The following is a 26,788-nucleotide window of genomic DNA, read 5'->3' as shown; positions in this document are numbered from 1 at the left end:
AGCGAAAGTAGGTATTTCCTGATGCCTACCTACGTAGTATTATAGCGTTTTCATCACGTGTATCAGTCACGTATCAGTCACGTGGCCATGGTTTCACTGCATAACAGTCAACCCCATAAGTAGTCTTGTGCATCCATTCAGATCTTTTTTATACAAAGAGCTAGTTTTAACATGTAATAAAATTACTATAGTAACATATCTACCCGATATCGATCTGGATTCTGAGCAGACGACATGAAAATTATATTTCATTGAAAACAATAGAGGGCAGGTCAAGTCTGTGCACCCTGAACAATGAGAACAACGAAGGGTAGGTCAACGCACCCTAGACAATGACACAGATGATCAGTAGCAGACAATGTTTCAAACCATGTTTATTTTACAATTTTATTCAACAGTAATTACAAAATCAAAGTGTACATAAATACGTTCCCGGCGCTCCCAAACTGCGCTCATCCAAGTGACCAGATCTCTAACAGTTCAACTCCAATATCATTTATGTTTGTTGTGTGTCAAGATTTTGTCTACAACTGCAAATGAAGCATATTTGCAAGTATGGCTAAGTTGTGGTGATAAATCAGTAAATCAAAAGGACTATCAAAAATAAACTACAAGGATTTGAAAATAATATCGAAGAACCAGATGACTACAGATGACTCCGTACAATACCAGAATGCACTAACTGCACCCATAAAAGTTCAACTCAAAGAATTCAACACCTCAAAAGTTCAACTCCAAGTTCATTCTCAAGTAAACAGATCTCAGACAGCTTAACTCCAAGATAATAAATTTGCTCAGCTTAATCGGTAAATTAAACTAGGATTATCGACTGTTCTAGCAAGGTTGGTATATAAGTAGGAAATATTGGTATTTCCCAGGGCTGATCTAGAAGGGTTCAGTATTCAAAAGCTATATAACATCTAGGATCACAGTGTATAGACTCTCTGTACGCCCAAACGGAAGTCGCCAAAAACTAGGCGTTCAAAAATCAAAACACAAATTTTTGCGGTCGCGAATGGCTTGGATTTTCTTTGTTTATTTCGTTAATATAGCATAAAGTAAGATTAGTGTATTTTTTAATTTACATATTGTCTAAGAGCTAATGTTTACGTAGATACCAAACACGTCTGATATACTTAATTTCAAGTCAAAGAAAGCAAAGAAAAACTGACAAGAAATTGTGGACGGACGACGGACGGACGATCACAAAAGCTCACCCTGTCACTACGTGACAGATGAGCTAAAAATAACGGGAAATAATTAAACAAGAGGGCCATGATGGCCCTATATCGCTCACCTGTTATCATTGCACTTGAGGACAAGAAGGTCCTCAGAAAAAATATCTAAGTCCAAAGGACAGGAACAACAAAGGGAAGAAATTTAACCAAAAAGAAAAAAAAATTCTTACAAAGTACAGGTATGTCAATATACACCTAAAAATTGGAGGTACCATCCATGTTGTACCATAGAAAAGTGGTCTCGGTTTTTCCCTACAGCCATTAATAAAAAAGTTACTAAAAATAAGCTATTTATAGTAACGTAAAAGGGAAGTAATTAAAAAGAAAAATTATTGTAAGTGAACATAAGAAGGATCTGCCAAATAAATCTGTTGACATAAATGAAATTTCAGATCAGTATCTTCATAAGTTACGGAGATATACCCATTTCAATTTGAAATAAAGGGAGGTAATTTGACATAAAATCAGTCCATAGTTATCTACCCTGATTGGCTCAGACCAACTAATGACAATAATGAAATTTCAAATAAGTCCTATAAGTACTTACTGATATAAATCCATTTTGATTACAATCAGGGGAGGTAATAAAATAACTCTGGAACCTACGATTGGATCTGATTTGTCATGGAATCCAAGATTTATTGTTGTTGAAGATATTTTGGAAGTTTGTATCAAATAAAACCATAAATGAAGTCTCTATATGGCTGCAAAAGCCAAAATAACCAATTTTGGACCTTTAAGGGGCCATAACTCTGGACCCCATGATGGAATCTGGCCAGTTCAACAAAGGAACCAAGATCTTATAGTGATACAAGTTTTGTGCAAGTTTGGTTAAAATAAAATCATAAATGAAGCTGCTATTGTGCAGAAAAGGTCAAAATAGCTAAATCTGGCCCTTTCAGGGGCCATAACTCTGGAACCCATAACGGGATCTGGCTGGTTCAAGAAAGGAACCAAGATCTTATGGTAATACAAGTTTTGTGTAAGTTTGATTAAAATCAAATCATAAATGAAGCTGCTATTGTGCAGACAAGGTCAAAATAGCTAATTCTGGCCCTTTCAGGGGCCATAACTCTGGAACCCATAATGGGATCTAGCCAGTTCAAGAAAGGAACCAAGATCTCATGGTGATACAAGTTGTGTGCAAGTTTGGTTAAAATAAAATCATAAATGAAACCACTATCGTGCAGACACGAAATTGTTGACGCACGCACGGCTAAAAACGCACGGCTAAAAACACAGCTTATCTATTTTTAGGCGAACAGGCTTTTACGCAGTGATCTCCCTTGCCGCTTACATGTGATTTGTGTAACACAGTTTAACGACGTTTCCTTTGAAAACTAACGATCAGCTCATTTACACCGACATATCCTTGATATATATATATATATATATATGAGAGACTTACGGTACCAAATACTTGTACGGAAATTTATAGGCATTGTCTTCTAGTACACTGTTGGGACATGCTTTTGAGTGTCATTAATACTATAATTTACTTTCATTATGTCGCGAAGTGCGAGAGAAATTTGTAATATTTACTCTTCTAACCTAAAACCTAGCTTACATTTTTTTTTTTGATAAGCTTATAATTAGCTTTTTCGACAGTATTACTCATAGATTGGCTATTCAGCTTTGCCTCTCTCCAAATTTGGGAGTTGCTTTTTGATTTGCACACGGCACTAGTTTTTTCTAGAGAAGAGAGGAGATATATTCGGTATTTAGGCCAGAAAACATCTAAAATTTTACAGAGATTTTAACATAGAAAATTCAAAGATATTTGTTACAAAAGAGGAATAAACTGTAGAAAATTAACATTGTTGTTCAAAAATTAATTTAACTGTTTCTAGTGTAGCGAAAAGGAAAAAATAGTCACGGGTCGCTACACATTATTATTAGTTTCTCTTTGATCCCCGTGCATTTCTTGTGTTGTTATGAAAATCTCAGTATTACAGAGGAATTTTACATTGTTAAAATAGCACAGTCTTTAACTAGATAATATATATTTTACTTCTTTGAAACTACAACATTTTAGTTAACCAACTACTGGAGATTTTAGCTTTGCGATTTCAAGAGATCTCTTGTAACTTGTATATGTATATGTGTGTTTTAACCTGAATAAACATCCATCTATCAAATAAACTACCTGTCTTAATGTAATTTTGTGACAGCGTACATATGTATATCACTTCAATATTAAAATTATGTTGCCATAATACGTAATACGCTTACCAGTTCACATGGTTTAAATGTAATGTTAGAACCTTTTCTAACTATATGCGGTACTATTTTACAGCTTGGCTTGCTGTGACACCAACAGGTTGCCTCGAAGGTTGTGTTTTCGGTTGTAGCAGCCGAGTGCTCGGCCCAGGCTGAAACGACTGTAAAATTAGGAAAGTAAATTACGTATTTTACTTAATATATTATTCTCAAACACATTTAATATTAACTTTTAATTAAAATACAGATCATAACACAAAATATAGCAGAAGATAGAACACTACTAAATTTATATTACTTGTATCTTAGGACCACTTAAAGTGAACGCTATGTTTACAAAGGTCTGCTCACATTTTCCCCTTAAAGTCGGACGCTTCAAAAGCATTTTAGAACAAACAAATGATTTCCCGAAAAAGCTTCCGGGTCCCTAGCAGATTGAGCAAGCCCAGCTACGCCCATGGCGCATACTTACACTGTACTTCTACCTCCACCGTTCTACTGTTACCGTTGCCATCCGAACACGTATAATTTCCATCGTGTTTTAACATGGCCTTCGCTATCTTTAGATCTGTGTTATTTACCCACGCAAATCCTGGTTCTATTATATTGTGCCCTTCAGTTAATGGATTAGCTAATCCCTTTGGACCAGTCCATGTTGGATACTGAATATTTAAAGGACACTGAATTGTCACTGCATCATTTTCATCCACCTCTATTGCAACGCCGTGTACAATTCCTGGAATCGAATTAATTATCAATATTATTTATTACTTTATGACATATTTCAGTCGTGTAAGTCACATTTTTTTTGAAATGATTTCTACTTACACAGTTGATATTTTAATTCTTTTTATTAATACATGTATGTCAATTATGAAAACCACATTTACCTGGAGCTTCATCCTATTGCAACTATCGACAATTGATAATTAATTTTTCAAATCAGACTTATCAGTGCACTAAACTAAAATACTGCTTTACATTCTAATAAATATAGAAAACAACAACAAACATTACAAACTTTTTGAATTTTACGAAAAATTTAAATGTAAACAGTTAGAATCTTATGTAACAAATTTCGGTGGTGCTATTATTTATCCGAGCGGTCCAGATAAAAATACACTAATATCATAAAAAGAATCAGAATGCAATAACACAAAAATGAAAGTACCTAAAATGCCGTATATATAATTTTCCTTATGACTACTTGTCAAATTGATTTTTGTAGCGAAATGCCTAAAAATTCTCAATAACTATTATATAAATATTCCTCAAGCTATCTGCCAAGTGATTCGAAAGAAAAGTTTCGAACATGATTAGCTTATAAAAGAATCAGAAGAATAATTAAAGCTACTTAAAATGCCAAGAACTACAATGTATAAAAAATTACTAGAGTAAATAGTAAACCCTAAGCTAACAGCAAAATGCCTAACTAAAATAATCACCAGAATGCCACGACCAAGGCTTCTATGACCAATAAAGAAACAGAATGCCTTTATCTGTTCTTTGTAGAAATATCAGCCTAAAGTCCTGGTGCAACTAGTAAAATAAGCCACAAAGGACTCTTAAAATGCCACTAGACTAAACCCAGCTTGACTAGTGTAACAAATAATTAATTAAATAATTAATTATTATCGATGTATCTCCTTCGAATTCCAGCTGCGAACTGAGAGTCATCTGAAGCGAAGCCAAGTCATTTGACTTGCTTCTTGAACTACGCATGCGCCAACTTACTTATCCAGTGGAGGTTCCTCTAGGAAATGCGTAGGCTACTGAACATAACTATGTAAAATGTCAACTGATTGGATAAAATACTTACATTCATTTCAAAGAACACCGTCCTGGCATTGACTGATTATACGTGTACATATATATGCAAACAATAAGCGTTTATTGATACCTATAAAATAAAGCTTTCAACAACAAAAGTGCATCATGAACAGAAGAATTATAAATGATTTAACGAAGTATGAATGCAATCAATGCTATAATTTACTCCAAATACGTACGGTAAGTGATTGAACACAATAATAAAGTGGAAAGCATTACGTAGCTCCTATTGAAAGCAGTTTTGTTAAAAGGAAGCAATTTTAGGGAACAATCTAATAAGAGTATCAGAAGCATTTTGTCACACTTACATGTCAAACAATGTGTACTAAAACGCGCCTGCTGATAGCATTATTAAAAAAAATCATGTATCTTCCATCGTTATCTTCCGTAAATTTACGAACATCTCCGAAATAAGGCAGGTGTCACAATCATTAATTAATAGCACAACGTACTATCTTGTTTTTACATTGAAATGCTATAAGTTTAAACGTACATCAGTAAATATAGTTCAAGTTTTAGTCACAGGCACTTGGAGGTCAAGTCCCCCTCCCCTCTCCGCCCCTGCCAGATATCAGCCAATATTTTTAGTCTTTTAAAACACACTTTTTATTGCATTGATAGTAAATGGTAATTTTAAAAAATGCTGGATTTGTAACAAAAATATTTATTGTTTTAGATATTTGCTCTGTGTTTAAAAAGACTAAAAATATTGGCTGATATTTTTCAGGGGCTGGGCTTGTCTGAACTACTATCGACTCCACTTCCTGGAAAAAACAGTTCTAGTGTCATGTAAGAATGCGTTGTAATGAGTACTAGTGACCCCAACAGGGCTCGAATCCACGACTTCCGGCTTTTCCACTAGACCGCTGCTCCTCCCTAAATTTCAAGATTTAAAACGTAGTCTAATCTGCACGTTACACAGTTAACATAATTCTGCGTATATTTAGACTTTATTGCCTGATATATATCTTTTTTTGAATAATAGGTCAATGATAAATCGCTTCTACGGAAAAAGATAAAGAAAAGTTGGTGTAAACTTTAATATAAGAAAGCTACATTTCAACTAATACAAAACTCTGGATTTACTCATTTTCGTTTCTTTCAATGTCTCTTTTTGAGACTTACAGTTCTTACGCCGTCATTTCTATCCAGCAGCCGAATGATACATATACATACTGAAACGCAGAAGGTTATGACTGACCCTTCTCGATCGTGTTGTTGGATAGACATACTTTTGCAACTATTTTGTCAGTGTTGTTAAACCACCCCAAATATGTGTAAAGAATTTGAAAACATTTGAAACTGTATGGAGAACTCTAACCAAAATTCCTAAGTTTAAAATGGGATATTACCGGTATTTTACGAAAAGAAAAGTTTAGGTTATCTAACTTGCCCTGTGAGGTCATATTATGCAGTCAAAAGCATGCGTGAAGTTTAAAAGAATTCAGCGAAGTAGTTTTTTGAGCAAAGCTTAAACCAAAACTTCTTAATCAAGAAGCGACAGCATTCTTCTGATAAAAAAAATCCGTGTTATATAACTTGTTCTGTGAGGTTCAAGATATGAGTGAAGTTTGAAAGCATTTGGCAAGTAGTTTGCAGTGAGAAACCAGCCTACACATGCAAAACATGAAACGCGGACCCTAACGCCGAATCCGACGAAAAGATGACAAAAAAGCTCTCATACCGGGTATTTGAAAAACTTCAAATAGTCGAGCTAAAACTGTCACAACTTTTTTGTTCTTCAGCATTCGCCTGGTGCACGAGATTTCTCAGATTTATATCACAACCTAGAAATTATTTCATATTAGGACGATAGTCTGGATAAAAAAATCTGAACCTAGGCCAAAAGTAGCAACAAGAACATGTTTAAACAAGAGATCCGCAAATAAACTCAATGAGTTTTTGCGGGGGTGGGTGTAGGATTGGAGATGTAATGTGGCAGATTGGATGGTGGGGGTTTGTACAGCAGCGGTGATGAAATATTATGGCACACTAAACTTAAAGTGACTCTTCGTTTTCTGTGTTTTCTTCTCTTTTTTTGGAGGAAGGAGGGGTGGGGGTTAATGTGTGGATTGTTGCACCAAATCACTTTATCACCACCTACCAATATTCCAAGTTTAAGGTCTATATCTTGAACAGTTTTGAAATTAAGCTCCAAACAAACAAATTAGGAAGGATTGGTTTGAACCAAGTTCAAAGTAAACCCTTGAATGATTATCACTAGTATGCTCTGGCCACAAAATATGATGGACAGATTTGATCTTGCTGTAACATTGACCTTTGACCAACCAATCTAGTTCATGCGAGTAGTATAGTCACCTTGGAGGTAATGTTTAAATATTTGATGCTGTAAAATTAAAGACAGAAAGTAGAATTGGGTCTTTAACATTTTCTCAGGTTTAAGTAAAACTGAATTCTTTCCATAAAGCTAACATGCTTGTTGTTTGTCTTCTCATATTCTAATATATTTTAGGTACCTTACAGCTTTCCCCCTTTTTTGTGCTACCTTTCCAATCCATTCTTAAATAGGATAGGGCGTGATAGTATCCTCTGTTTCCTTTTCACACAAATAACTCTTATTTTACAGCTTAGTTTTGCTGTATATTGCAAACTACCCAGATAAAAGTCAAATTATTTTTCTAACCGAATTCTATTTCCACATGCAAAGACTTCGTCTGATTGTTCCAAACATCGTTGAATACATTTGAACATAACCTTTCTACATTAAAAGCAAGATGCATTTATGTTTAAGGTATTTTAAATACTTTTCAAAGGCGTGATCAGACACTAAGAACCTCATTTTGCTTAATTCACACTGACTCGTACGTGCAGGGTTTACTTTGGAACGGAACGGATCTGATTGGCTGTTTATTTTTGGATAATATTTACGTCATGGTTATAACGTATCCAGACGCTTTCGAATAATATTTTTAATAACCTTTGTCCCCACCAAGTGCATTATCACGCTTGAGTTCCAAGTCAGGAATTTACTGTGCTTTTTCCCATACTTGCTCCGATAAGCATCGAGTACTTTGTCACGCCTGAGTACCAAGTCAGTGAACGAGTTTTCTGTACTTGCTCCGATAGTCACCGAACGCATTGTCACGCATGAATTCCAATTCAGGAAACTTAATGAGTTTTCCGTTCGGTCATTATCGAGCGCGACATAACGCTCGAGCGCAGTTCCGGGATAGATAATGTTTTCTCAAGAAAGTCAACGAGTGCACCATTTATCGGATGAGCGCAATTACCGCGCTTGAATGTCATCCAATATGGCGCCCTTTTGTTTACACACAAAGACACCCCTAAACTACTCACATATACCTCTAACCAGAATGTTCTTAGACCAAAAAGGGGCATATTTTGGCCAAAATGCAAGTCAGAGTTATGGCTCTTGATGCTATCGCCTAGTTTTATGACCAAGAAGACACATGCAAAGTTTCAATTTAATATCTCTCTTAGTTTTGGGTGTAAAAATTTTAACCAGGATTTTCTAAGAGTCCAATAAGGGGAAATCATTTGGCCAAAATACAAGTCAAGAGTTATGGGACTTGACCCAGTGATGTTGGTAATTGACCTAGCAAAGGAAAATTATTTTTCAAAACTATATACCTTTAAATGATAGCCATTTGTACTTGCATGCAAACCTTTAACCAACGTGTGACGCGGACGCCACTTAAAAAAAACACAGTTAATAAAAAAAAAAATCATTTCCGATGCTAAGTTAAGACAGTTATACAAACTGGAACTTAATTCAGTTCCAGAACGTTGGAAACCGAAACATTTATCGTCACCAAACCAATACTTTATTCGTTTTCCAATCCGTACACCTCATACTTAATTGTGACAAACATTAAAATTATTGGTATTAATTAGCACTTACATATTGCAAACGTATTTGATGCGATAGAGCGGTGGATCAATTAACTGGAACATCAAAAGCAAGTTTCCATGGTTTCCATGATGAACAAAGAACAAACAAAAAAGTAAACCCGTGCATGACCAATACGTACCGATCGGTTTTCAATGAAGTCTGGTTTTCCTTTTCACAGTCAAAAAGAGCAGTTGTGTATAATTCATGTTACAAGTCAAAATATTTCTTTGATTGCTATACTGACAGTCTGTATAACATAAGAGTTTATTATTATTTCCATCTCACATCTTATTGATAGGGGAGACCGGGGCATAACGAAACGCGGGGTAAAATGAAACATAGCGTCTAGAATTCCACCATTTTTTCTCTGCGTCTGAAATGATTATTATGGAATTCCTGATGCATACATTATTGGGATCGTGTACCTCATAAACAATGTCAAGGTCATTTGGTGCAGGTGGGGCACAATGAAACAGAGTAGATGGGGCCCCGGTCTGTATAAGATATGACATAGAGCTGTAGCAAAAATAGCGCTCTTTCTCATTCAAACAATAAAAACAGAAGACATTCTATGAAAGGGGAAATTGTTACCCCTGTTGAAATTGTCTTTTAATGTGTCTGCAAAGTTTTGAACCGAAATCTCTTATATTTTCTTTTATCAACTAAATTGCAACGTAAATTTCACCTTTTATTTCTGTTTCAGAATGGTTCGCAATTATATCCGAAAAAAACAACACAAAAAAAAAAACACTAAAAGGGGTGGAATAGGCCCGGAATTCAAAAGGCCGTATACGAGGTTCTATTCTGTGGAAGAAAAATACGGACCGTTGCCTCAGAGATGGGAATGCCACCAACTACTTTATTTCGGTATCTGAGGAAGGCTAAAGCATCCAATAGAGTTCAGGATTTACGTGTACGCTTAGGCAATTCCCGACCTATTTTCACCAACGAACAACACAGTGTAAAGACTTCCTGTACGCCAAAACGGAAGCCGCCAAAAACTAGGCGTTCACTTTCGTTTTACAAAACTGCCGGTAGTAATTATTTTATGTTTTTCTCCAACAATTTGAAATAAATATTCTTTTTTTTGTATGTTTTTCAGTGTATGATAAATGTCTCTGCAACACACAGTCGTTAAATAGACATTAACGCTTGAAATTAAAACGTATTTTCACCAAAAACACAGATGGTCTAAGCAAAAGAATTATGCACTGACCGCATAGTCACAAAACTTGATATAAAACTGTTCCACTATTCGCCAAAACACTGTACGCCTATTCAATAAAGAAATGATGAAGTGGTTTTGGCTTATAAGCTTAATACACTATACTCATTGAATTAATAGCTATAAGTTTCGTATTGTATTTTACTTGCGACAGTCAAACATTTATTGGTCTATTTCACCAACGATGTCCTTGTCTTGGACAAGAAATAGAATCTGTATGCATGTTTCCGCTAATATACGAGAAAAATATATATTTATTCCGCTCAGTTTGACAGGAGACTTTGTTTTTATTTGTTTTCTTTGTATTTTTAGCTCCACTATTCGGAGAATAGGGGTGAATAGGGGTGCTATTCTACTCGGCCTGGCTTCGGCGTTTGCTTTCTTGGTTGAGGTTTTTTCGGCAACCTTTGTTTTTCTGTGACATATTTTTTTTTAACTTTTGCTTATATCTTACTGTAACGTCACATAAAAATGTGCAGCATACAACCAAAGCCTTTTTATGCAGGGACTGTGTCCATTATACCCAAGGTCAAGGTCACCTAAGGTGCTATACTTAGTGCTTGAAATTATTTTTTTGTTTATAAATTTAAGCTGCGCCTACAGACACACGCCCTGTCTACCTGATTACCTGGTAGTATCAAAGTGTCCAATAAAACGAGTCCCGCTCCCCTATCGTGTAGCTTTATTCAAATTAGTTATACATCCAGAAGAGCTGATCAATGTAATCACTAGGAGCCGGGTCATGTTCAGTTTGTTCTGTAGCGAATGCTGCAATAATTATGAATAAAAACGAGAAAGACCTGGATGTTATATTTTGAATGATATCAGCGGTGCTCTGGAGCCGGATATTAAGGAGACGCATATTGCTACATTCACAGTTCATATAGAAATGAAGAAACGGTGCATATTCAAGAAATTGATGGTGGGAAGATAAAAAACATATTCCTAAATTGATATAATACTGATGGACACCTGCAATACTCAGTAATTTGTGGATAAGGATGTGGTACTACGAATGTAATAGGAAAACAGAGGCCTTTGTGAAAGTACATTCAACACAAAATATTAACCATTTTATAAGGAAAAAACAGGTTTTTACAATACCAGTGTAACAAATAATGTTGTAGGGATGAGATTTTCTTTCTAACGCACCAGGTTTTCTTAAACATGTACAAAAATTAACACCACGTCATTTCAACTCGGGATGGACGCCATCTTTCCCATTGATAAAAAATGTAAACAAAAAAATCAGAGTGCATGGGATTAGCATTGCAAGGGCATAACACGATATTCTACACAATGAATACCTTAGTACAGATATCTAAGATGCTACACAGGTCTGGTGGGTTAAATGTATAACGTCGATCACTTGAAATTGATCTTGAAAGAATGGTTGATTTTAGTTTATTTACATGTTTTTTTTAATTTTTCCACGACTTCTCGGCGGTTCACTGCAAAAAGTATTACTGCGCCGGACGAACAGTAACTCTAATAATCGACGGGAGACAACTTAGGTGTCAGCACGTGCATGATTTTATTTTAAAAGCCTGTCGATGTTTATAATTTCTTATCAAATAACGAATCATATTCAGAAATTCGTCTTTAATATGAGAAAATTAATTTCTATGGACATTTATAAAAAAGTATTACTTACAGTGGACTATTTTGCGAATCGAACTCATTTCCGCTTTTAGTTGTGAGGCACTTCCGTTATACTTTTTGACAACAATAACAAAATACAAAATGAATTGATAAAGTCACATATAAACCGACTGCTACTCAGATCAGTGTAAGTGTAGTTGTTATTACAACATCATATTTTGAGATAAAGTTTTACTTGAACTGCATTATCAATTAATTACGTTTAGATGATATTGTCTTAAGTTTACCACTTGTCTGACCCCGTTTTTTACGTGAATGACAGCAGTCTCGTGCAAACAGATTCATGAAAAGTATGGTGGAGAATTCAAGGACACATTATAAATTGTATTAAAGTGAGGATAATTGTATATTCGTGCGTCCAGTTTTGATCATTGACATTCCTGCTGTGTGTTACTAAGTTTTGTGAATGAGATTAGAAAGTTACTTTGCACATTTACACATTGATCGGACCTCTCCCAGCCAAATGTCATACCTTATTTTAGGGATTTTTAGGCAATACATTTTCAAAAGTTTGTTGAATGTGTTTTGATATTTAAACGCATTGTAGTTCATGAATACCAACTTGAAAATTAATAATGGAACCATTTCTAGGCCCTTATTGCAAACCACTCGACTTCTGTAACAATAAATGTGTAATGTATTAAGTGGAATATACTCTTTTAGTTTTGGAATGTGACCTTCCTTGACCACCATATCTTTTCATATGCACTACTTTGTAAACAAACTAAATACTGTGCTTTAGCTTACATATGCAAAATGGAAATAAAGACAGTGAACTTATTTCACTTTTTTTCTTTAAATTAGAATCTGTAGGATATTGATAAATGTTTAGACAAGGTAAAGCGCTATTATTTTCGCACAAAAAAATATTAGTTGCTGACTTTGAATGTACACAATAAGCCGTATGTAATTCAACAATAACTTTCTTGTTTGAGTTTTTTTTTTCATTTTGTTTTTAGTGAGAAATCCTTTGTGTACTTTTAACAGTTGAAACAGTATCAATTTCATGTACCAAAACTTTGTACTTTTTTGCAGGTAAATTTTATCATATCCCACCCACTTTTTCTAATTTCAAAGTCTGCGTCCCCTTAAAATAAAATGAAATTACCAGTTACCGCGCCGACGGTACCTATTTCTTTTGTGAATGATGATAAAGTCTCCGTCGTAAAGTCCGAACAAGTCTCTGAGATGCCGGAAATGGATCAAACACTGAGTTGTGCCACGTAACAATTACATGAATGATGCGTTAGTGATTAATGTTAACTGTGTAAACTGTGTAAAGAACCTAGTCGTTATTACAAAAATCATCATTTTAAATACTATGAATGTTAGAGTTTATTAGTACGCATTAATCAAATTAAATTGGTCCCGCGGCTGTGCCGCTCTAGACCAATTTAATTAATTTGATAACTGCTTACTAATAAACACTAACCTATATGAAAAGTGGAATCGAAACAGCAGTAATAACATCTAAACTGGTCCATGACTGTTCTGAAAACGAAAGAAATTATAACTGTTATTTTCTAACTGTTGGTTATCATAAAACAAAGTCAAAACATTGAAATATAAGAATGAAAAGAAGTTTCGAATAGACGTTCAGTTTTTCGACTACAGTCCGGATTTTAAAACCTGCGATTAGTGGGCCAGTAATGTATCGAATAGTGGGACAGTGTAATCGACATACATGTCACAGAAAAACACATTTTTCTGATAACGTATTCGTTACCATAGAGCCATGCTAGTATTTATCGATGTGTTAATCATCACTTCATTTGACTTGAAATTGGGTATATAATGAATTTTATCAGGCGTGTTTGGTATCTACGTAAACAGTAGCTCCTAGACAATACGTAAATTAAAAAAATACACTTTCTTTATGCGATATTAACGAAATAAACAAAGAAAATCCAAGCCATCCGCGACAGCAAAAATTTGTGTTTTGATTTTGAACGCCTAGTTATTGGCGACTTCCGTTTGGGCGTACAGAGAGTCTGTACACTGTGAACAAGAGACAATACTCCAGCGATATATAACAACGGCAGCAAATGTGTATTTTAGAATTTCTCCTTAAGAAGTCCGCATTCAGGCCTATGAGTGTGCAGATGCTTTCGAGGTTGACATGCCTAAGTCGTGGCAAGAAAATAAATGCGCAGATCCAGATTGGTTTTCTTCATTCATTAAGAGAAATCCAAATTTAACAATAAGATTGCTTGAAGCCACAAGTTTGTCTAGAGAAAGCAGTTTCAATAAACAAAATGTTAAACTCTTTTTCAGTAAACTTGCTACTGTTCTAGACCGAGATGTATAAATGTTGTTGACATATGGAATGTTGATGTTACATTCATGCACCATGTTTGTTTGTAAGTTTGAAAAAAATACAAGCAGTTCCATGACAGCGCCTTATTACTTCACTGAGAAATACAAGTATTTTACCAGAAACATAAGTATGATTGCCAAAGAGCGTACAAAACCATCTGCGACCCGCTGCAGCACAACCCAGCCGTTTCTGTTTTTAACTTTCCTGGAATAAAGCAAGATTTGTCCCACTACTTTGAGTTCCAGGCGATTAAAACGTTTGAGTTTCATTTTGCCCCAACTAATACTCCATTTTGCCCCATGGACGGGGCAAAATGAAACATGTTACCATAGCGACTTTTGTCGGTATGTAACTTAAAATACAAAGGGCATCGATCAAAAAACATATCTATGTGAAGAGGGCAGTGATTACACTTTATATAGATATAATTAATATTTCGATCGGATTATTTACGCTGAAGTAAGGGTATACTTGAGTAAAAAACTGTTTCGTTATGCCCCTGTCTCCCCTACGTGTTTTGCTATCTGAAAAAGATAGTACCGTGGTATATTTTAACCATTGTTTATACAATTGTCTGCTGGTGGTTTGAGAAGAAATGGGACATAATTATATAAAATTTGAAAAGCTCCGAGTTATCTCCTGTGAACAAAACACAGGTTGTTAGTGTCTAAATATCAACTATTTAAGTGAAAGATATGCACAATTATAACCTTTAAATATTAATCAATATCAAAATTCTAAAATGTGAACTGGATTGTTTAACAGGTGAGGTGAAGAATGAATGACAGAATTTGTCTAAGAAATTATATGAATATAATAAGTATGTGTATTTGTCAAAGATTTGCACTGACAAGTATATAATTGGCCGAAATTCATTAAAACTGCACGTTTGTAGAGCTATTATTACCTCCCTTGCCTGTCGTGGTTGCACTTGATTGAAAATTAAATGAATCTGAAAACAACACTCTATCTGAATTGTTAAAAACGAATAAAAAAAATAGTCAGCTTTTTAACTATTTTCATATACAAGAGAGTTATTAAGTGCAAAATTTCATAAATATATTCAATCATACTTTTGTAATAGGGATTTAGCTCTGTGTACTGGTTCTTTTTAATAAATTTTCTATTTTCTAACAGAATATACGAAAACTGTAAATTGTTATAAAATGTATAAACATGTTCTCTATCTCATTTGTATAATACAGCATCCCTCAGGCACTATACAAATGTATGCAAAAGTTGGAAAATCTGTATTGTTATTGACCGAATCTATATTGACCGTCTTATAACCTCGTGACTCTCTCATCATCGGGTCACACATTTAACATGATTGTGTAATGTAGTGTATCATCGGGTCACACATTTAACATGATTGTGTAATGTAGTGTATTGCTACTGAAATATTCACCAGTAAAAGATCTCTATACAAGTTTGTTTTTCATTTAACGGAATATATATATGTTAGTATACGTCAGTCCGAGACTTAAGTATTACTTAATCGCTACGGGACCTGATAAATACCAGTCCTGCCAACAAAATATGTACACTAATACTATAGTAATAGTTGCATGCATTCACAATATTATTATCTTACCTGTATAACATAAAACTGCCAGTAAATAATTTTTCACTGCAAACTCCATGGTTAATCGCTTTGTGTTTTCTTCCGCAGGTTATTCAGCGGCCACCGGTTATTCAGCGGGAAATGTTGAAATTACTGTGAGCAGTAGTGCGTAGCCGCATGTTATTGGAGAAGGACTGGAGCTGAGTAGCCAAAGTAACGCCCTGCGTTTCATAGCAGAAAAAAAAACAAAACAAAGGTTTGGAAATGAAAAGTTTTCTTTAAACAATTTATTTAACTATAAGACGTAGTTGGTAGTTCCTCAAGTGCATTGCCTTATTGCACTCTAGATTATCACCAACCTACTTTTATTGAAATAGTTCACTCACTTCACTTGATGAATGAAATAAACATTACTAATTCTCCGTGAAACAATAAAGACATATTAAGATAACATTACTCAGCGCGTAAGGGGTTGAGGGGTTGGGGCAGGACTTTCACATTTATTTAAATAATCTGGCCTCAACTCCAGAATGAAATTCCTAAAACTATCGCTTTCCCCCAAAAACATTTCATTGTTTACAGTCTCCTGCAGATTCCTAATCACTTCGGGATATTGTTGAAAATAACATAGAAATGTTTCGCTTTCAAAGACACCTTTTAAAAATAGTTTGCTCCTTTCACTGAAAATTACTACCCATCCTACTTTTTTAACTACTTTGCCCAGCTTATCAGTATGTACTTTAAGTTATCTGTCACGTGTTATGTTGTTTCAAATATGAAGGAAGTACGTATGTGCAATCTTCGTGCGCTATTGGAAATTTTTAATTCTTTAGAAATTACCGTTTTATAGGTGATTTAGTTTTTAGCTTAGTTTAAACGATATTTATTTTACAATACAAATACATGAATTTGAAAAACAATAAATCAATTTACAGCATTACATGTACATGGTCACGATCAGTATGAACAGTGTAACGAGATAATTCAATTAATACATAATGTTGGAAAATTGTTTGGTGTAACCCGTCATGAGAAGAAACCTAAAGAATACGGACAATGCTGAATATGTGCGTGTGCGAATATCATGTAAATTTAAAAAAGTTTTTAAAGTAATCATTTTAACAACTGATTATAAAGTATATAAAGGAAAACACGTTATTTATTCCAACACCGAAGGTCAGCTTGAAGCAACTCACAAGGCTTCTGATTGGTTGAAAAAGTATAGGGTATTCCGCGGTGTTCAGGTATGAAGGTAGTAATTCGCGGGATATTCCTCTGTGGTCCATATCAATATAGTGCAATTTTCCGCATAGTAAATGCCATTTTCATGCCGGATATACGCTTTATTGATGTTTGGTTATAAAGCGGAATGTCCGCGAATGATTTAAAGCTACGGTATATGCTTAAAAAGTTGAGTCGAAGCTTTTTGGTAAAATGAAAGTGAAAGTAGGTATTTCCTGATGTCTATGTACATTGTGTACATTAGCGTTTTCATCACGTGTCTCAGTCACGTGACCATGTTTCCACTGCATTATAGTCAACACCATATATTGTTCTGGGTTACTGTGACCTTTACAATGAAAGTCTTCACTACTCAAAGAAATTGAAAATTATCTATTTACTTTAAACAGTAAGTTAATATTTTCTTGTCCTTTTGGATCATGCAGTTAATTTAATGGACAGTGTTAAAATCTCTTAATGAAGGGCGCAAAAGTGCAAGAAAAACTCAATATCTTCCCCAATCTTTTAAATGCCAGTTGGATGTGTAATACTGGAACTCTTAAGCCTGTGCTAGGGGGTGTGAGAGGTGTTGCATATCTTTCTAATTATCATCAAAGACATATTAAAGCTTTAATAGGTCATTGTTCTCTGCTATTATATTTTTTTTTCATTCTTTGCTCACAACGGATGTTTGTACATTTCTTTTTATTCAGGAAGTATTGAAAGAAAGAAATATAAAAGTTAAATAAAAAACATGTAGAGACATTATTGGCATACTTCATTTAGTGACACTATGTTTACTATTAATCACCAGCTTGGGATAAGAAAAGAAAAACAAAGAGAAATATCAAACTGGGAATGCCACGCACCAAAAGCGCAGCCTCCTCAAAACGAACCCCCCAGCACGCAAACGCGTGCACTCAAAGCTTACACATCAGGACAAAACGAACAACACACACACACACACACACACTCAAAGCCAACACATAAGGACAAGACGAACAATAAGCATACACACACGCGCGCACACAAAGTCAACACACAAGGACAAAACGAACAAAGAAGCCATGATTTCCTAGCAAAGAATCGTACATATAACAGGAAGTGTTATGTTATTTCAGACAAGATGTCACACCAGCAAATGGTTGTAGCTTTGTTGCAACAAGCCTGATCTCTTTTGGGAGACAGTTCAAGTAATGAAACAACTACTGATGCTACCAATCAGTCCAATGTTAGGTCTAGTGTCAAGCAGCTTTTTGCACCCTACAGGTCAAACGGACAAGGAAGGCGTCGGGTACAGCCTCCTGCTTCGGGAGATGAGTTGACTACATGGGCACACAGACTTTTCTGCCTTGACAATAGTAGCATTAGTTCATATGTTTCCCTAACCTTCTCTTCAGTATTCAAAGTTCGTTCATTTTCAAAACATTGTATTATATGGCAAAGCTTCACTCTTAACATGTTCTTCCTTTCTGTTACTTCATGCGCCATATCAGCATTTCAAAATATCATCATCAAGTACCAATGACCAAATTAGAATTGAGCAAGTCCACTTTGCTGATATTCAGTTGGTGCTTTTTTCGTTCATTTCATTTTCATTTCAAATAGCAGTAAGAATCTGTAAAAAGAGAGGAGACTTTATTAAAACAAAACTAGAGCCGCGCAGTTAACGGCGCACCATTGCATATCCCCACAGTGTGCTTTGGAATTTATATAAAAGTTAGGATTTGGATTTTATTGTCTTCTACCCTTCATTCAAATCAGTTTGATACGCTACTTGACTATAATTTTAATATGAAATATTCATTTTTTTTATCCCCACATTCTCCTGGTCCCATCCACAGGGATAGAATAGAAATTCTTAAAGTAAAATTTGGATTGTCTGTGTTCTACTCTTTTTCCGAATAAACTTGATATGCTACGCCCCTATATTCTAAAAGTTTAAATTTTTGACACCATTCTAGGTAGATCTAGCCTTTATTCATAACAGGCTAGATAAACGTATAAACAAAGAAATTTAAGGGTCGTCAAAACATATCACATTTCATATAAGAGACATTTGGGTGCAGAAAATTAGCATGCCAACATTCCTTTTTGTCGTAGATTTAGATGACATGCTTGTCATGCCAAAATATTAATAACATAGCTTATTTCTTCGATTTATAAAAGAAAAACGTTTACCTGTCGGAGTTGCCTTTTGGTATGACGGTATTTGAAACAGTTCTTCTTTGAGTCATATTAAATTGTCAAAGTCTACAGTGTTTTATTTTACTTTTCCTTTCTTTCACTTGTTGCCAGACCATGTTCCTTGTATAAAATAATCCAAATCCTATTGAAAGCACAGAAGAAAACAGTATGTCGACCATAATGCAAGAGCACCGGCTAACTTCGAATGACATCACTATTGTAAACAATGTACTCTTCCGCAAACTTTGCCAGCCTCCTCAGCTGTCACTAAGCAGCATCACAAAACTACATATAAACATCTTCTATACATCTGACATCTTCTAAAATACTCTAGAAGGATATTATTACTGATTAATTTGAAAATAAAAGCAATACCTAGCATGAAAGTTCCTTTTTTACCCCCAAAATTATTTGAACTATATAGTGTCTCAGGGACTACATTCGACCACGGAGGAATACCGGCGCATTACTACCGTCATACCTATAAGAAAAAAATATTAACCAAGATTTCCTAAATATGCCCATTTTTAGGTATTACAATGTATAATGAACAAATGTGAGAAGTTTCAACCATATCTGCTCAATGGAGACTTCACAAATGACATTTCTGTACGGCTACCCAAACCGGTTTCAAGCATCATCATTTCGGCTATTTTTTCCACAACACAGTATGCATAGATTTTTAGCGATATTTCAAGAAACGCCTCAAAAGATAAAATAAAACTGGTCTGAAGGAATGCGAAATAGTAGAATAAGTACCATAAAGATAAATATGACAATATCATTTCAAGAAACACGAAATGTGACATTGAAATAACTTAGAAATCATTTTTACACACATTTTAAACATTACATGAATAGAATTTATAATAGATTATTACAGAACAAGCATTAACGTTTTATCGAAACGCTAATTTTATTTTTGAACCAAAATCCCCTCCATAAACTTTTTCAACACATTTTTAAATTCCTATAATTATAATTAAAGCATACTTTTCTGACATCATACAGCTAGCAGCAAGTACAGTGTGCATATTATTCATGACAGTGCCTGGATGATGACTGCAGTGTTCTTTATGGCTTTGTGCATTTATATGCATTATTTTTGTGCAAAAAATAAAATAAATAAAATAATAGTATTACAGTATTTTAATTAGGAAATGTCTAGTCTCTGTCGTGCAGACTGAATTTAGGTATATTATCCCTTCACAACTTCTTGTACAGATTTGAACATAATTAATTCTTCATACAGAAACTTTTAATAATTATAGAAAAAATACTGTCACAAAGCTTGTCCGTACTCTAAGTCGAACATTTCTCATCGGATTTTCACCAAACTTGAACAAAATGTGTTTGACCATAAGACCTCGGCCAAGTTTGATAACTAGCCAAATCGGTCCAGGCGTCTTGGACTTATGGCCCTTGAATTACCAAAAATCGGTCTTTTTACTCTTGTCCGCACTCTAATTCGAATATTTCTCATCCAATCTTCACCAAACTTAAACAAAATGTGTTTGACCATGAGACCTTGGCCAAGTTCGGTAACTAGCCAAATCGGTCCAGGCATTTTGGAGTTACGGCCCTTGAAATATCGAAAAATTGGCCTTTTTACTCATGTCCGCACTCTTAATCAAACATTTCTCATTCGATCTTCACCAAACTTGAACAAAATGTTTGACCATGAGACCTCGGCCAAGTTCGATAGCTAGCCAAATCGGTCCAGGCATTTTGGAGTTACGGCCCTTGAATTATCGAAAAATCGGCCTTTTTACTCTTCTCATCCGATCTTCACCAAACTTGAATAAAATGTGTTTGACCATGAGACCTCGGCCAAGTTCGATAACTAGCCAAATCGGTCCAGGCATTTTAGAGTTACGGCCCTTGAATCACCGTAAAAATCCGTCTGTTTACTCTTGTCCGCTCTCTAAGTCGAACATTTCTCACCCGATCTTCAATAAACTTGAACAAAATGTGTTTGGCCATAAGACCTTACCCAAGTTTGTTAACTAGCCAAATTCGCCCAGGCACTTTTGATTTATGGCCCTTGAATTACTGATTGGATCCACTCATCCAGACCATCTAATTGGATCCACTCGTCTAAAACATCTAGAGAAACTAACATTTTTCATAGGGGCAGTTGTGGGAGACATGCGCTTTTCTCAAAAGCATCTCTAGTTTTTGATTGAATTTCAAAATGTTTAAGGTCCCTGCATCTTGAATCTTTTTAAAAACTTACTTATTAGAGTAGGGTTCAAATCAATAGACTGTCTCCAGAGTGGCAGCACTAAAAAAATTAATAACAAGAGCTCGTCGAACACGAAGTGCCCCCCTTGATGCATTCAGTAATTGCACAAGGAACAGAAATTATATGCTCACTGTAAACAAAAGTTCTACCATTCTGGTTTGATCTGACCTTGACCTTTAACCTAACAACAGATTACAGATTAATCTTGGCGCCATCCACTGAGCCATTTTTGAATTTCAAGACTTGCTCAAGGTCAAAATCAAGGTCAAATTTCATTTAGGTATAAAACAATGTGTATGTGGTCCAAAATTGAAAGCGGGGGCTTGAGAAATGTGAAAGCAGGTCACTAGATCAATTTCAAGGTAAAGTTCATTTTCGGTAGACATAACTATGCGTGTGCTTCAAATTTGAAGGCTCTAGCTTGAGAAATGTGAAAGTAGGTCACTAGGTCAAAATCAAGGTCAAATTCCATTTCGGAACACAAAACTATGCAAGTGGTCCAAAATTTTGAAGCCTGTACCTTCAGAAATGTGGAAGTAGGTCACTAGGTCAATCTCAAGAGTAAAGTCCATTTCAGTACACAAAACTATGCCTGTGGTTCAAATTTGAAGGCTGTAGCTTGAAAAATGTGAAAGTAGGTCACTAGGTCAAAATCAAGGTCAAATTTTATTTTGGAACAAAAAACTATGCATGTGGTCCATATTTGAAGCCTGTACCTTCAAAATGTGAAAGTAGGTCACTAGGTCAATAACAAGGTCAAAGTTTTCTTCAGTACACAAACCTATGCATGTGATCCAAATTTGAAGGCTGTAGGTACAGAAATGTGAAAGTAGGTCACTAGGTCAAGATCAAGGTCAACTCATGTCAAGGTTCATCTTGCCACTCAAAACTATACATGTGGTCCAAATTTGAATGATGTAAGTTATGGACATGAAGATATATAAGTCTATATGAACCATATGACCTCTGGGACGGGGCCATATTTGACCCGAGAGGGATAACTTGAACAAACTTGGTAGAGAACCACTAAATGATGCTACATTACAAATTACCAAAGCCATAGTCTTTGTGGTTTGGACAAGAAGATTTTCAAAGTTTTCCCCTATATAAGTATATGTAAACCATGTGACCCCCAGGGCGGAGCCATATTTGACCCTGGGGGAATTATTTGAATAATCTTAGTAGAGGACCACTAGATGATGTCATATACAAAATATCAAAGCCCTAGGCCCTGTGGTTTTGGACAAGAGGTTTTTCAAAGTTTTTTCCTATATAAGTCTATATAAACCATGTGACCCTAGGGGTGGGGCCATATTTGACCCCATGAAAATAATCTGAACAATCTTGGTTGCTACATACCAAATATCAAAGCCCTAGGCCCTATGGTTTTGGACAAGAAGATCAGAAACTATTTAACTGTTCCTGGCCAATGTAACCTTGACCTTTGACCTAATAACCTCAAAATCAATAGGGGTCATCTGCTGGTCATGGCCAACCTAACTATCAATTTTCCTGACACTAGGCCCAAGCGTTCTTGAGTTATTGCCTGGAAACCATTTTACTGTTCCTGGTCACTGTGACATTGACCTTTGATATACTGACCTCAAAATCAATAGGGGTCATCTGCTGGTCATCACCAACCTCCCTATCAACTTTCATGATCCTAGGCCCAAGTGTTCTTGAGTTATCATCCGGAAACCGTTTTACTGTTCAGGGTCACTGTGACCTTGACCTTTAACATACTGACCTCAAAATCAATAGGGGTCATCTGCTGGTCATTACCAACCTCCCTATCAACTTTCATGATCCTAGACCCAAGCGTTCTTGAGTTATCATCCGGAAACCGTTTCACTGTTCAGGGTCACTGTGACCTTGACCTTTAACATACTGACCTCAAAATCAATAGGGGTCAACTGCTGGTCATTACCAACCTTCCTATCAGCTTTCATTATCCTAGGCCTAAGCGTTCTTAAGTTATCATCCGGAAACCGTTTTACTGTTCAGGGTCACTGTGACCTTGACCTTTAACATACTGACCTCAAAATCAATAGGGGTCATCTGCTGGTCATTACCAACCTTCCTATCAACTTTCATGATCCTAGGCCCAAGTATTCTTGAGTTATCATCCGGAAACCGTTTTACTATTCAGGGTCACTGTGACCTTGACCTTTGACATACATACCTCAAAATCAATAGGGGTCATCTGCTGGTGATGACCGACCTCCCTATCAACTTTCATGATCCTAGGCCCAAGCGTTCTTGAGTTATCATCCGGAAACCGTTTTACTATTCAGGGTCACTGTGACCTTGACCTTTGACATACAGACCTCAAAATCAATAGGGGTCATCTGCTGGTGATGACCAACCGCCCTATCAACTTTCATGATCCTAGGCCCAAGCGTTCTTGAGTTATCATCCGGAAACGGATTGGTCTACATTCCGACCGACCGACCGACATCTGCAAAACAATATACCCCTCCATTTTCAAAGGGGGGCATAAAAAGTATGAACTCCAAAGAAACATGTATGAACATTTTGATACAAAATATTTGAATAAAATAATGCTCTGCAATGAGACTATTTTAGTCTATAAATGTACTATTCACAAGTATTTTTATCTTACATAGTTTTTGTCACTTTATCAGGGACTGATAACTATGTATGTTCAAACAAGGAAAATTGCTTTTACTACAGGACAATTATTAAAAGAATATCATTTCATACAGGTTAAAAGTTAATATGAGCCGCGCCATGAGAAACTAACATAGTGGTTTTGCGACCAGCATGGATCCAGACCAGCCTGCGAATCCGCACAGTCTGGTCAGAATCCATGCTGTTCGCTTTCAAAGCCTATTGCAATTAGAGAAACTGTTAGCGAACAGCATGGATCCTGACGCGGAGTCTGGTCTTGATCCATGCTGGTCGCAAAACCACTATGTTGGTTTTCTCATGGTGCGGCTCATATATGAGCTATTCTGAAATAAAAAAAAAAAACTGAAAATGAAATTGATGGTTTCTAAGCATGTTGTTACTCATATGAAGAAGCTGGTTTGAACATAATTTGTTTGTATGGAAGGCCACACCATGCTTACTAAGAAATCTTTCTGTGCATACCAAATGATAAATGTCATTATTATATCTTAAATCAATGTTTATTGCTAAAATGGTAAATGCCAAATGTTTAAGACATGCTTATTGTCAAATTCTTTATATTAATGGGTAAAAGATCTGAATCCTTATATATGTAGCTTTTATAATGAATGTACGGAATGCATTATGCTTACTGCTGAATGCAAAAATGTAATGCTAACTGCTAAATGTTTAATTTCAAATACCGACTGTCAAGTGGGAATTTTTAAATGATGGCTGGTAGATGATGTGTTTGGGTCACTAGGTTTCTCGAACAAAACTGTGGTTTTCAGTCGTAAACATAGAATAGACTATTATCTGAAGATGGAATAATTATTAAATCTGGAATGACATTGCATTGGCCTCCAGGTCATAGTTATTGACTATGTCATCAAATTCTGTATATAACATATATATCGAATTCTTAGACCACTGTGACCATCTAGCATTGACTACTGATACACAGGTTAGTTGATGCGTGCATCATCTAACTCTTAGTGCTTTATATACTTAGCAATCTATATATGCAATGGAGGGTTAGTTGATGCGTGCATCATCTAACCCTTAGTGCTTTATATATTTGCAATGGAGGGTTAGTTGAAAAACTTAGCACTGTTTATATATGCATTGAAGGGGGTTAGTTGATGCATTAATCATCTAACCCTTAGTGCTTTATAACCTTAGCACTATTTATATATGCAATGAAAGGGGTTAGAATACGAACATGTAAGTCTAAGTAGCCATCTTTAAAAACTGTATTATAAAGGATCATTATATTAATTATAGCAAATTAGTGAAAGATAATTACATATCAAAAGACATTAATCTAAAGGATCGCAGACAATTGACATCATCTAAAAAAATTATTTCCAGTTTGCATATATTAAAAATTCATTAAAAACTATATTACAGGAATTTATAAACATGACGATAACGACTGTGATCGTTTGTAATTAACATAACACAACCTTGATATGAGTGCGTGATTGCAGAGAAAAGAAACCCAGCAGGTTATAATAGTAAGAATTGTAATTAATTTAACTGATATGATGATTTTTATTAACCAGGCTATTCATATACTACATATATATATATATATATATATATATATATATATATATATATATATATATATATATATATATATATATATATGTAGCCGGCTACCTAGCCACTCATTTCCTTATTGCTATTAACCAGTGGTTACATTATACCATTTTAATTCCTTCTTCGTTTCATATAAACAATAAAATATTTAGACCTTATGCAGCATTTAAAAGGTATATCAGATCCATATTTCATATCTAAACACATTAGACAACCTGAATGGTATCTTCCTTAAGGTTATTTACAAATTAAATGAACACCTTTTTGTGCATATTCAGTACTATGCATCAGATTTAAAATAAAGCACAATTTATACGTTCAAATGATTGTATTGATTGTGTACTACCACTAGACAGAGTGACATTTTTTCTCACAATCAACCATTACAGTCCATAAAAAAACCAAACGTGTTTGTCAACATGGACGGGTCCAAACGGAAGGGGAAGATGCATTTTATAGAAATATTTCGATGGTAAAATACAATACATATCCGTAGCCCTGACCAACCTATAAACCGGGCCAGTCTATTTTATAAATGCAACAACACGGTTGACCCAGTTAAACGAGCTGTACTGACTGACATTTGTTGTAGCTCTGTATGAAGAAAACAAACAATGATAATGATAACAAACAGGGAATATAGAGTTACAAAAACACTACCTCCCCAAAATGCATTGTTCCCACAGCATGCACACTTCTGGCTCATACACGTACGCACGCACACACTAAGCTAATACACAAGTAAAAAATAAAGTCCCACATTGGGACACTGCCTTTAAACGGTCAGTAGCAAAAACACCAGTGGGGAACTAGAACCCGTTTATAGTGCACACCCAAACTCATTCTCAGCACCACAGTGTTTCAAAGTCAAAGGACATTGTAAATAAAATTAATCCGAATTTATACAGAAATATTATTCAAAGTTTCATACATTTTATGCGGGTTTTAAACATTTGAAAAGAAATAAAT

At 35.3% G+C, this 26,788-nt stretch overlaps 1 protein-coding gene across 1 annotated transcript in view; it reads right to left on the bottom strand.

The window, feature by feature from the left end:
* The window catches only part of LOC123560241 (uncharacterized), a 28,795-nt gene extending 12,771 nt beyond the window's left edge, over positions 1-16,024 (bottom strand). Inside the window, exons 1-3 of the mRNA XM_045352478.2 lie at positions 15,961-16,024; positions 3,931-4,194; positions 3,471-3,619 (exon numbers count right to left, since the gene is read on the bottom strand). Coding sequence (XP_045208413.1) covers positions 3,471-3,619; positions 3,931-4,194; positions 15,961-16,009 — 462 coding nt within the window. The 5' untranslated portion in view covers positions 16,010-16,024. The remainder of the gene's footprint in view (positions 1-3,470; positions 3,620-3,930; positions 4,195-15,960) is intronic.
* Between the last annotated feature and the right edge of the window lie 10,764 nt (positions 16,025-26,788).

The sequence above is a fragment of the Mercenaria mercenaria genome, chromosome 10 (genome assembly GCF_021730395.1).
Source record: "Mercenaria mercenaria strain notata chromosome 10, MADL_Memer_1, whole genome shotgun sequence".
Classification (NCBI taxonomy): Eukaryota; Metazoa; Mollusca; class Bivalvia; order Venerida; family Veneridae; genus Mercenaria; species Mercenaria mercenaria.
This window is presented reverse-complemented; position numbering and strand designations above follow the sequence as displayed.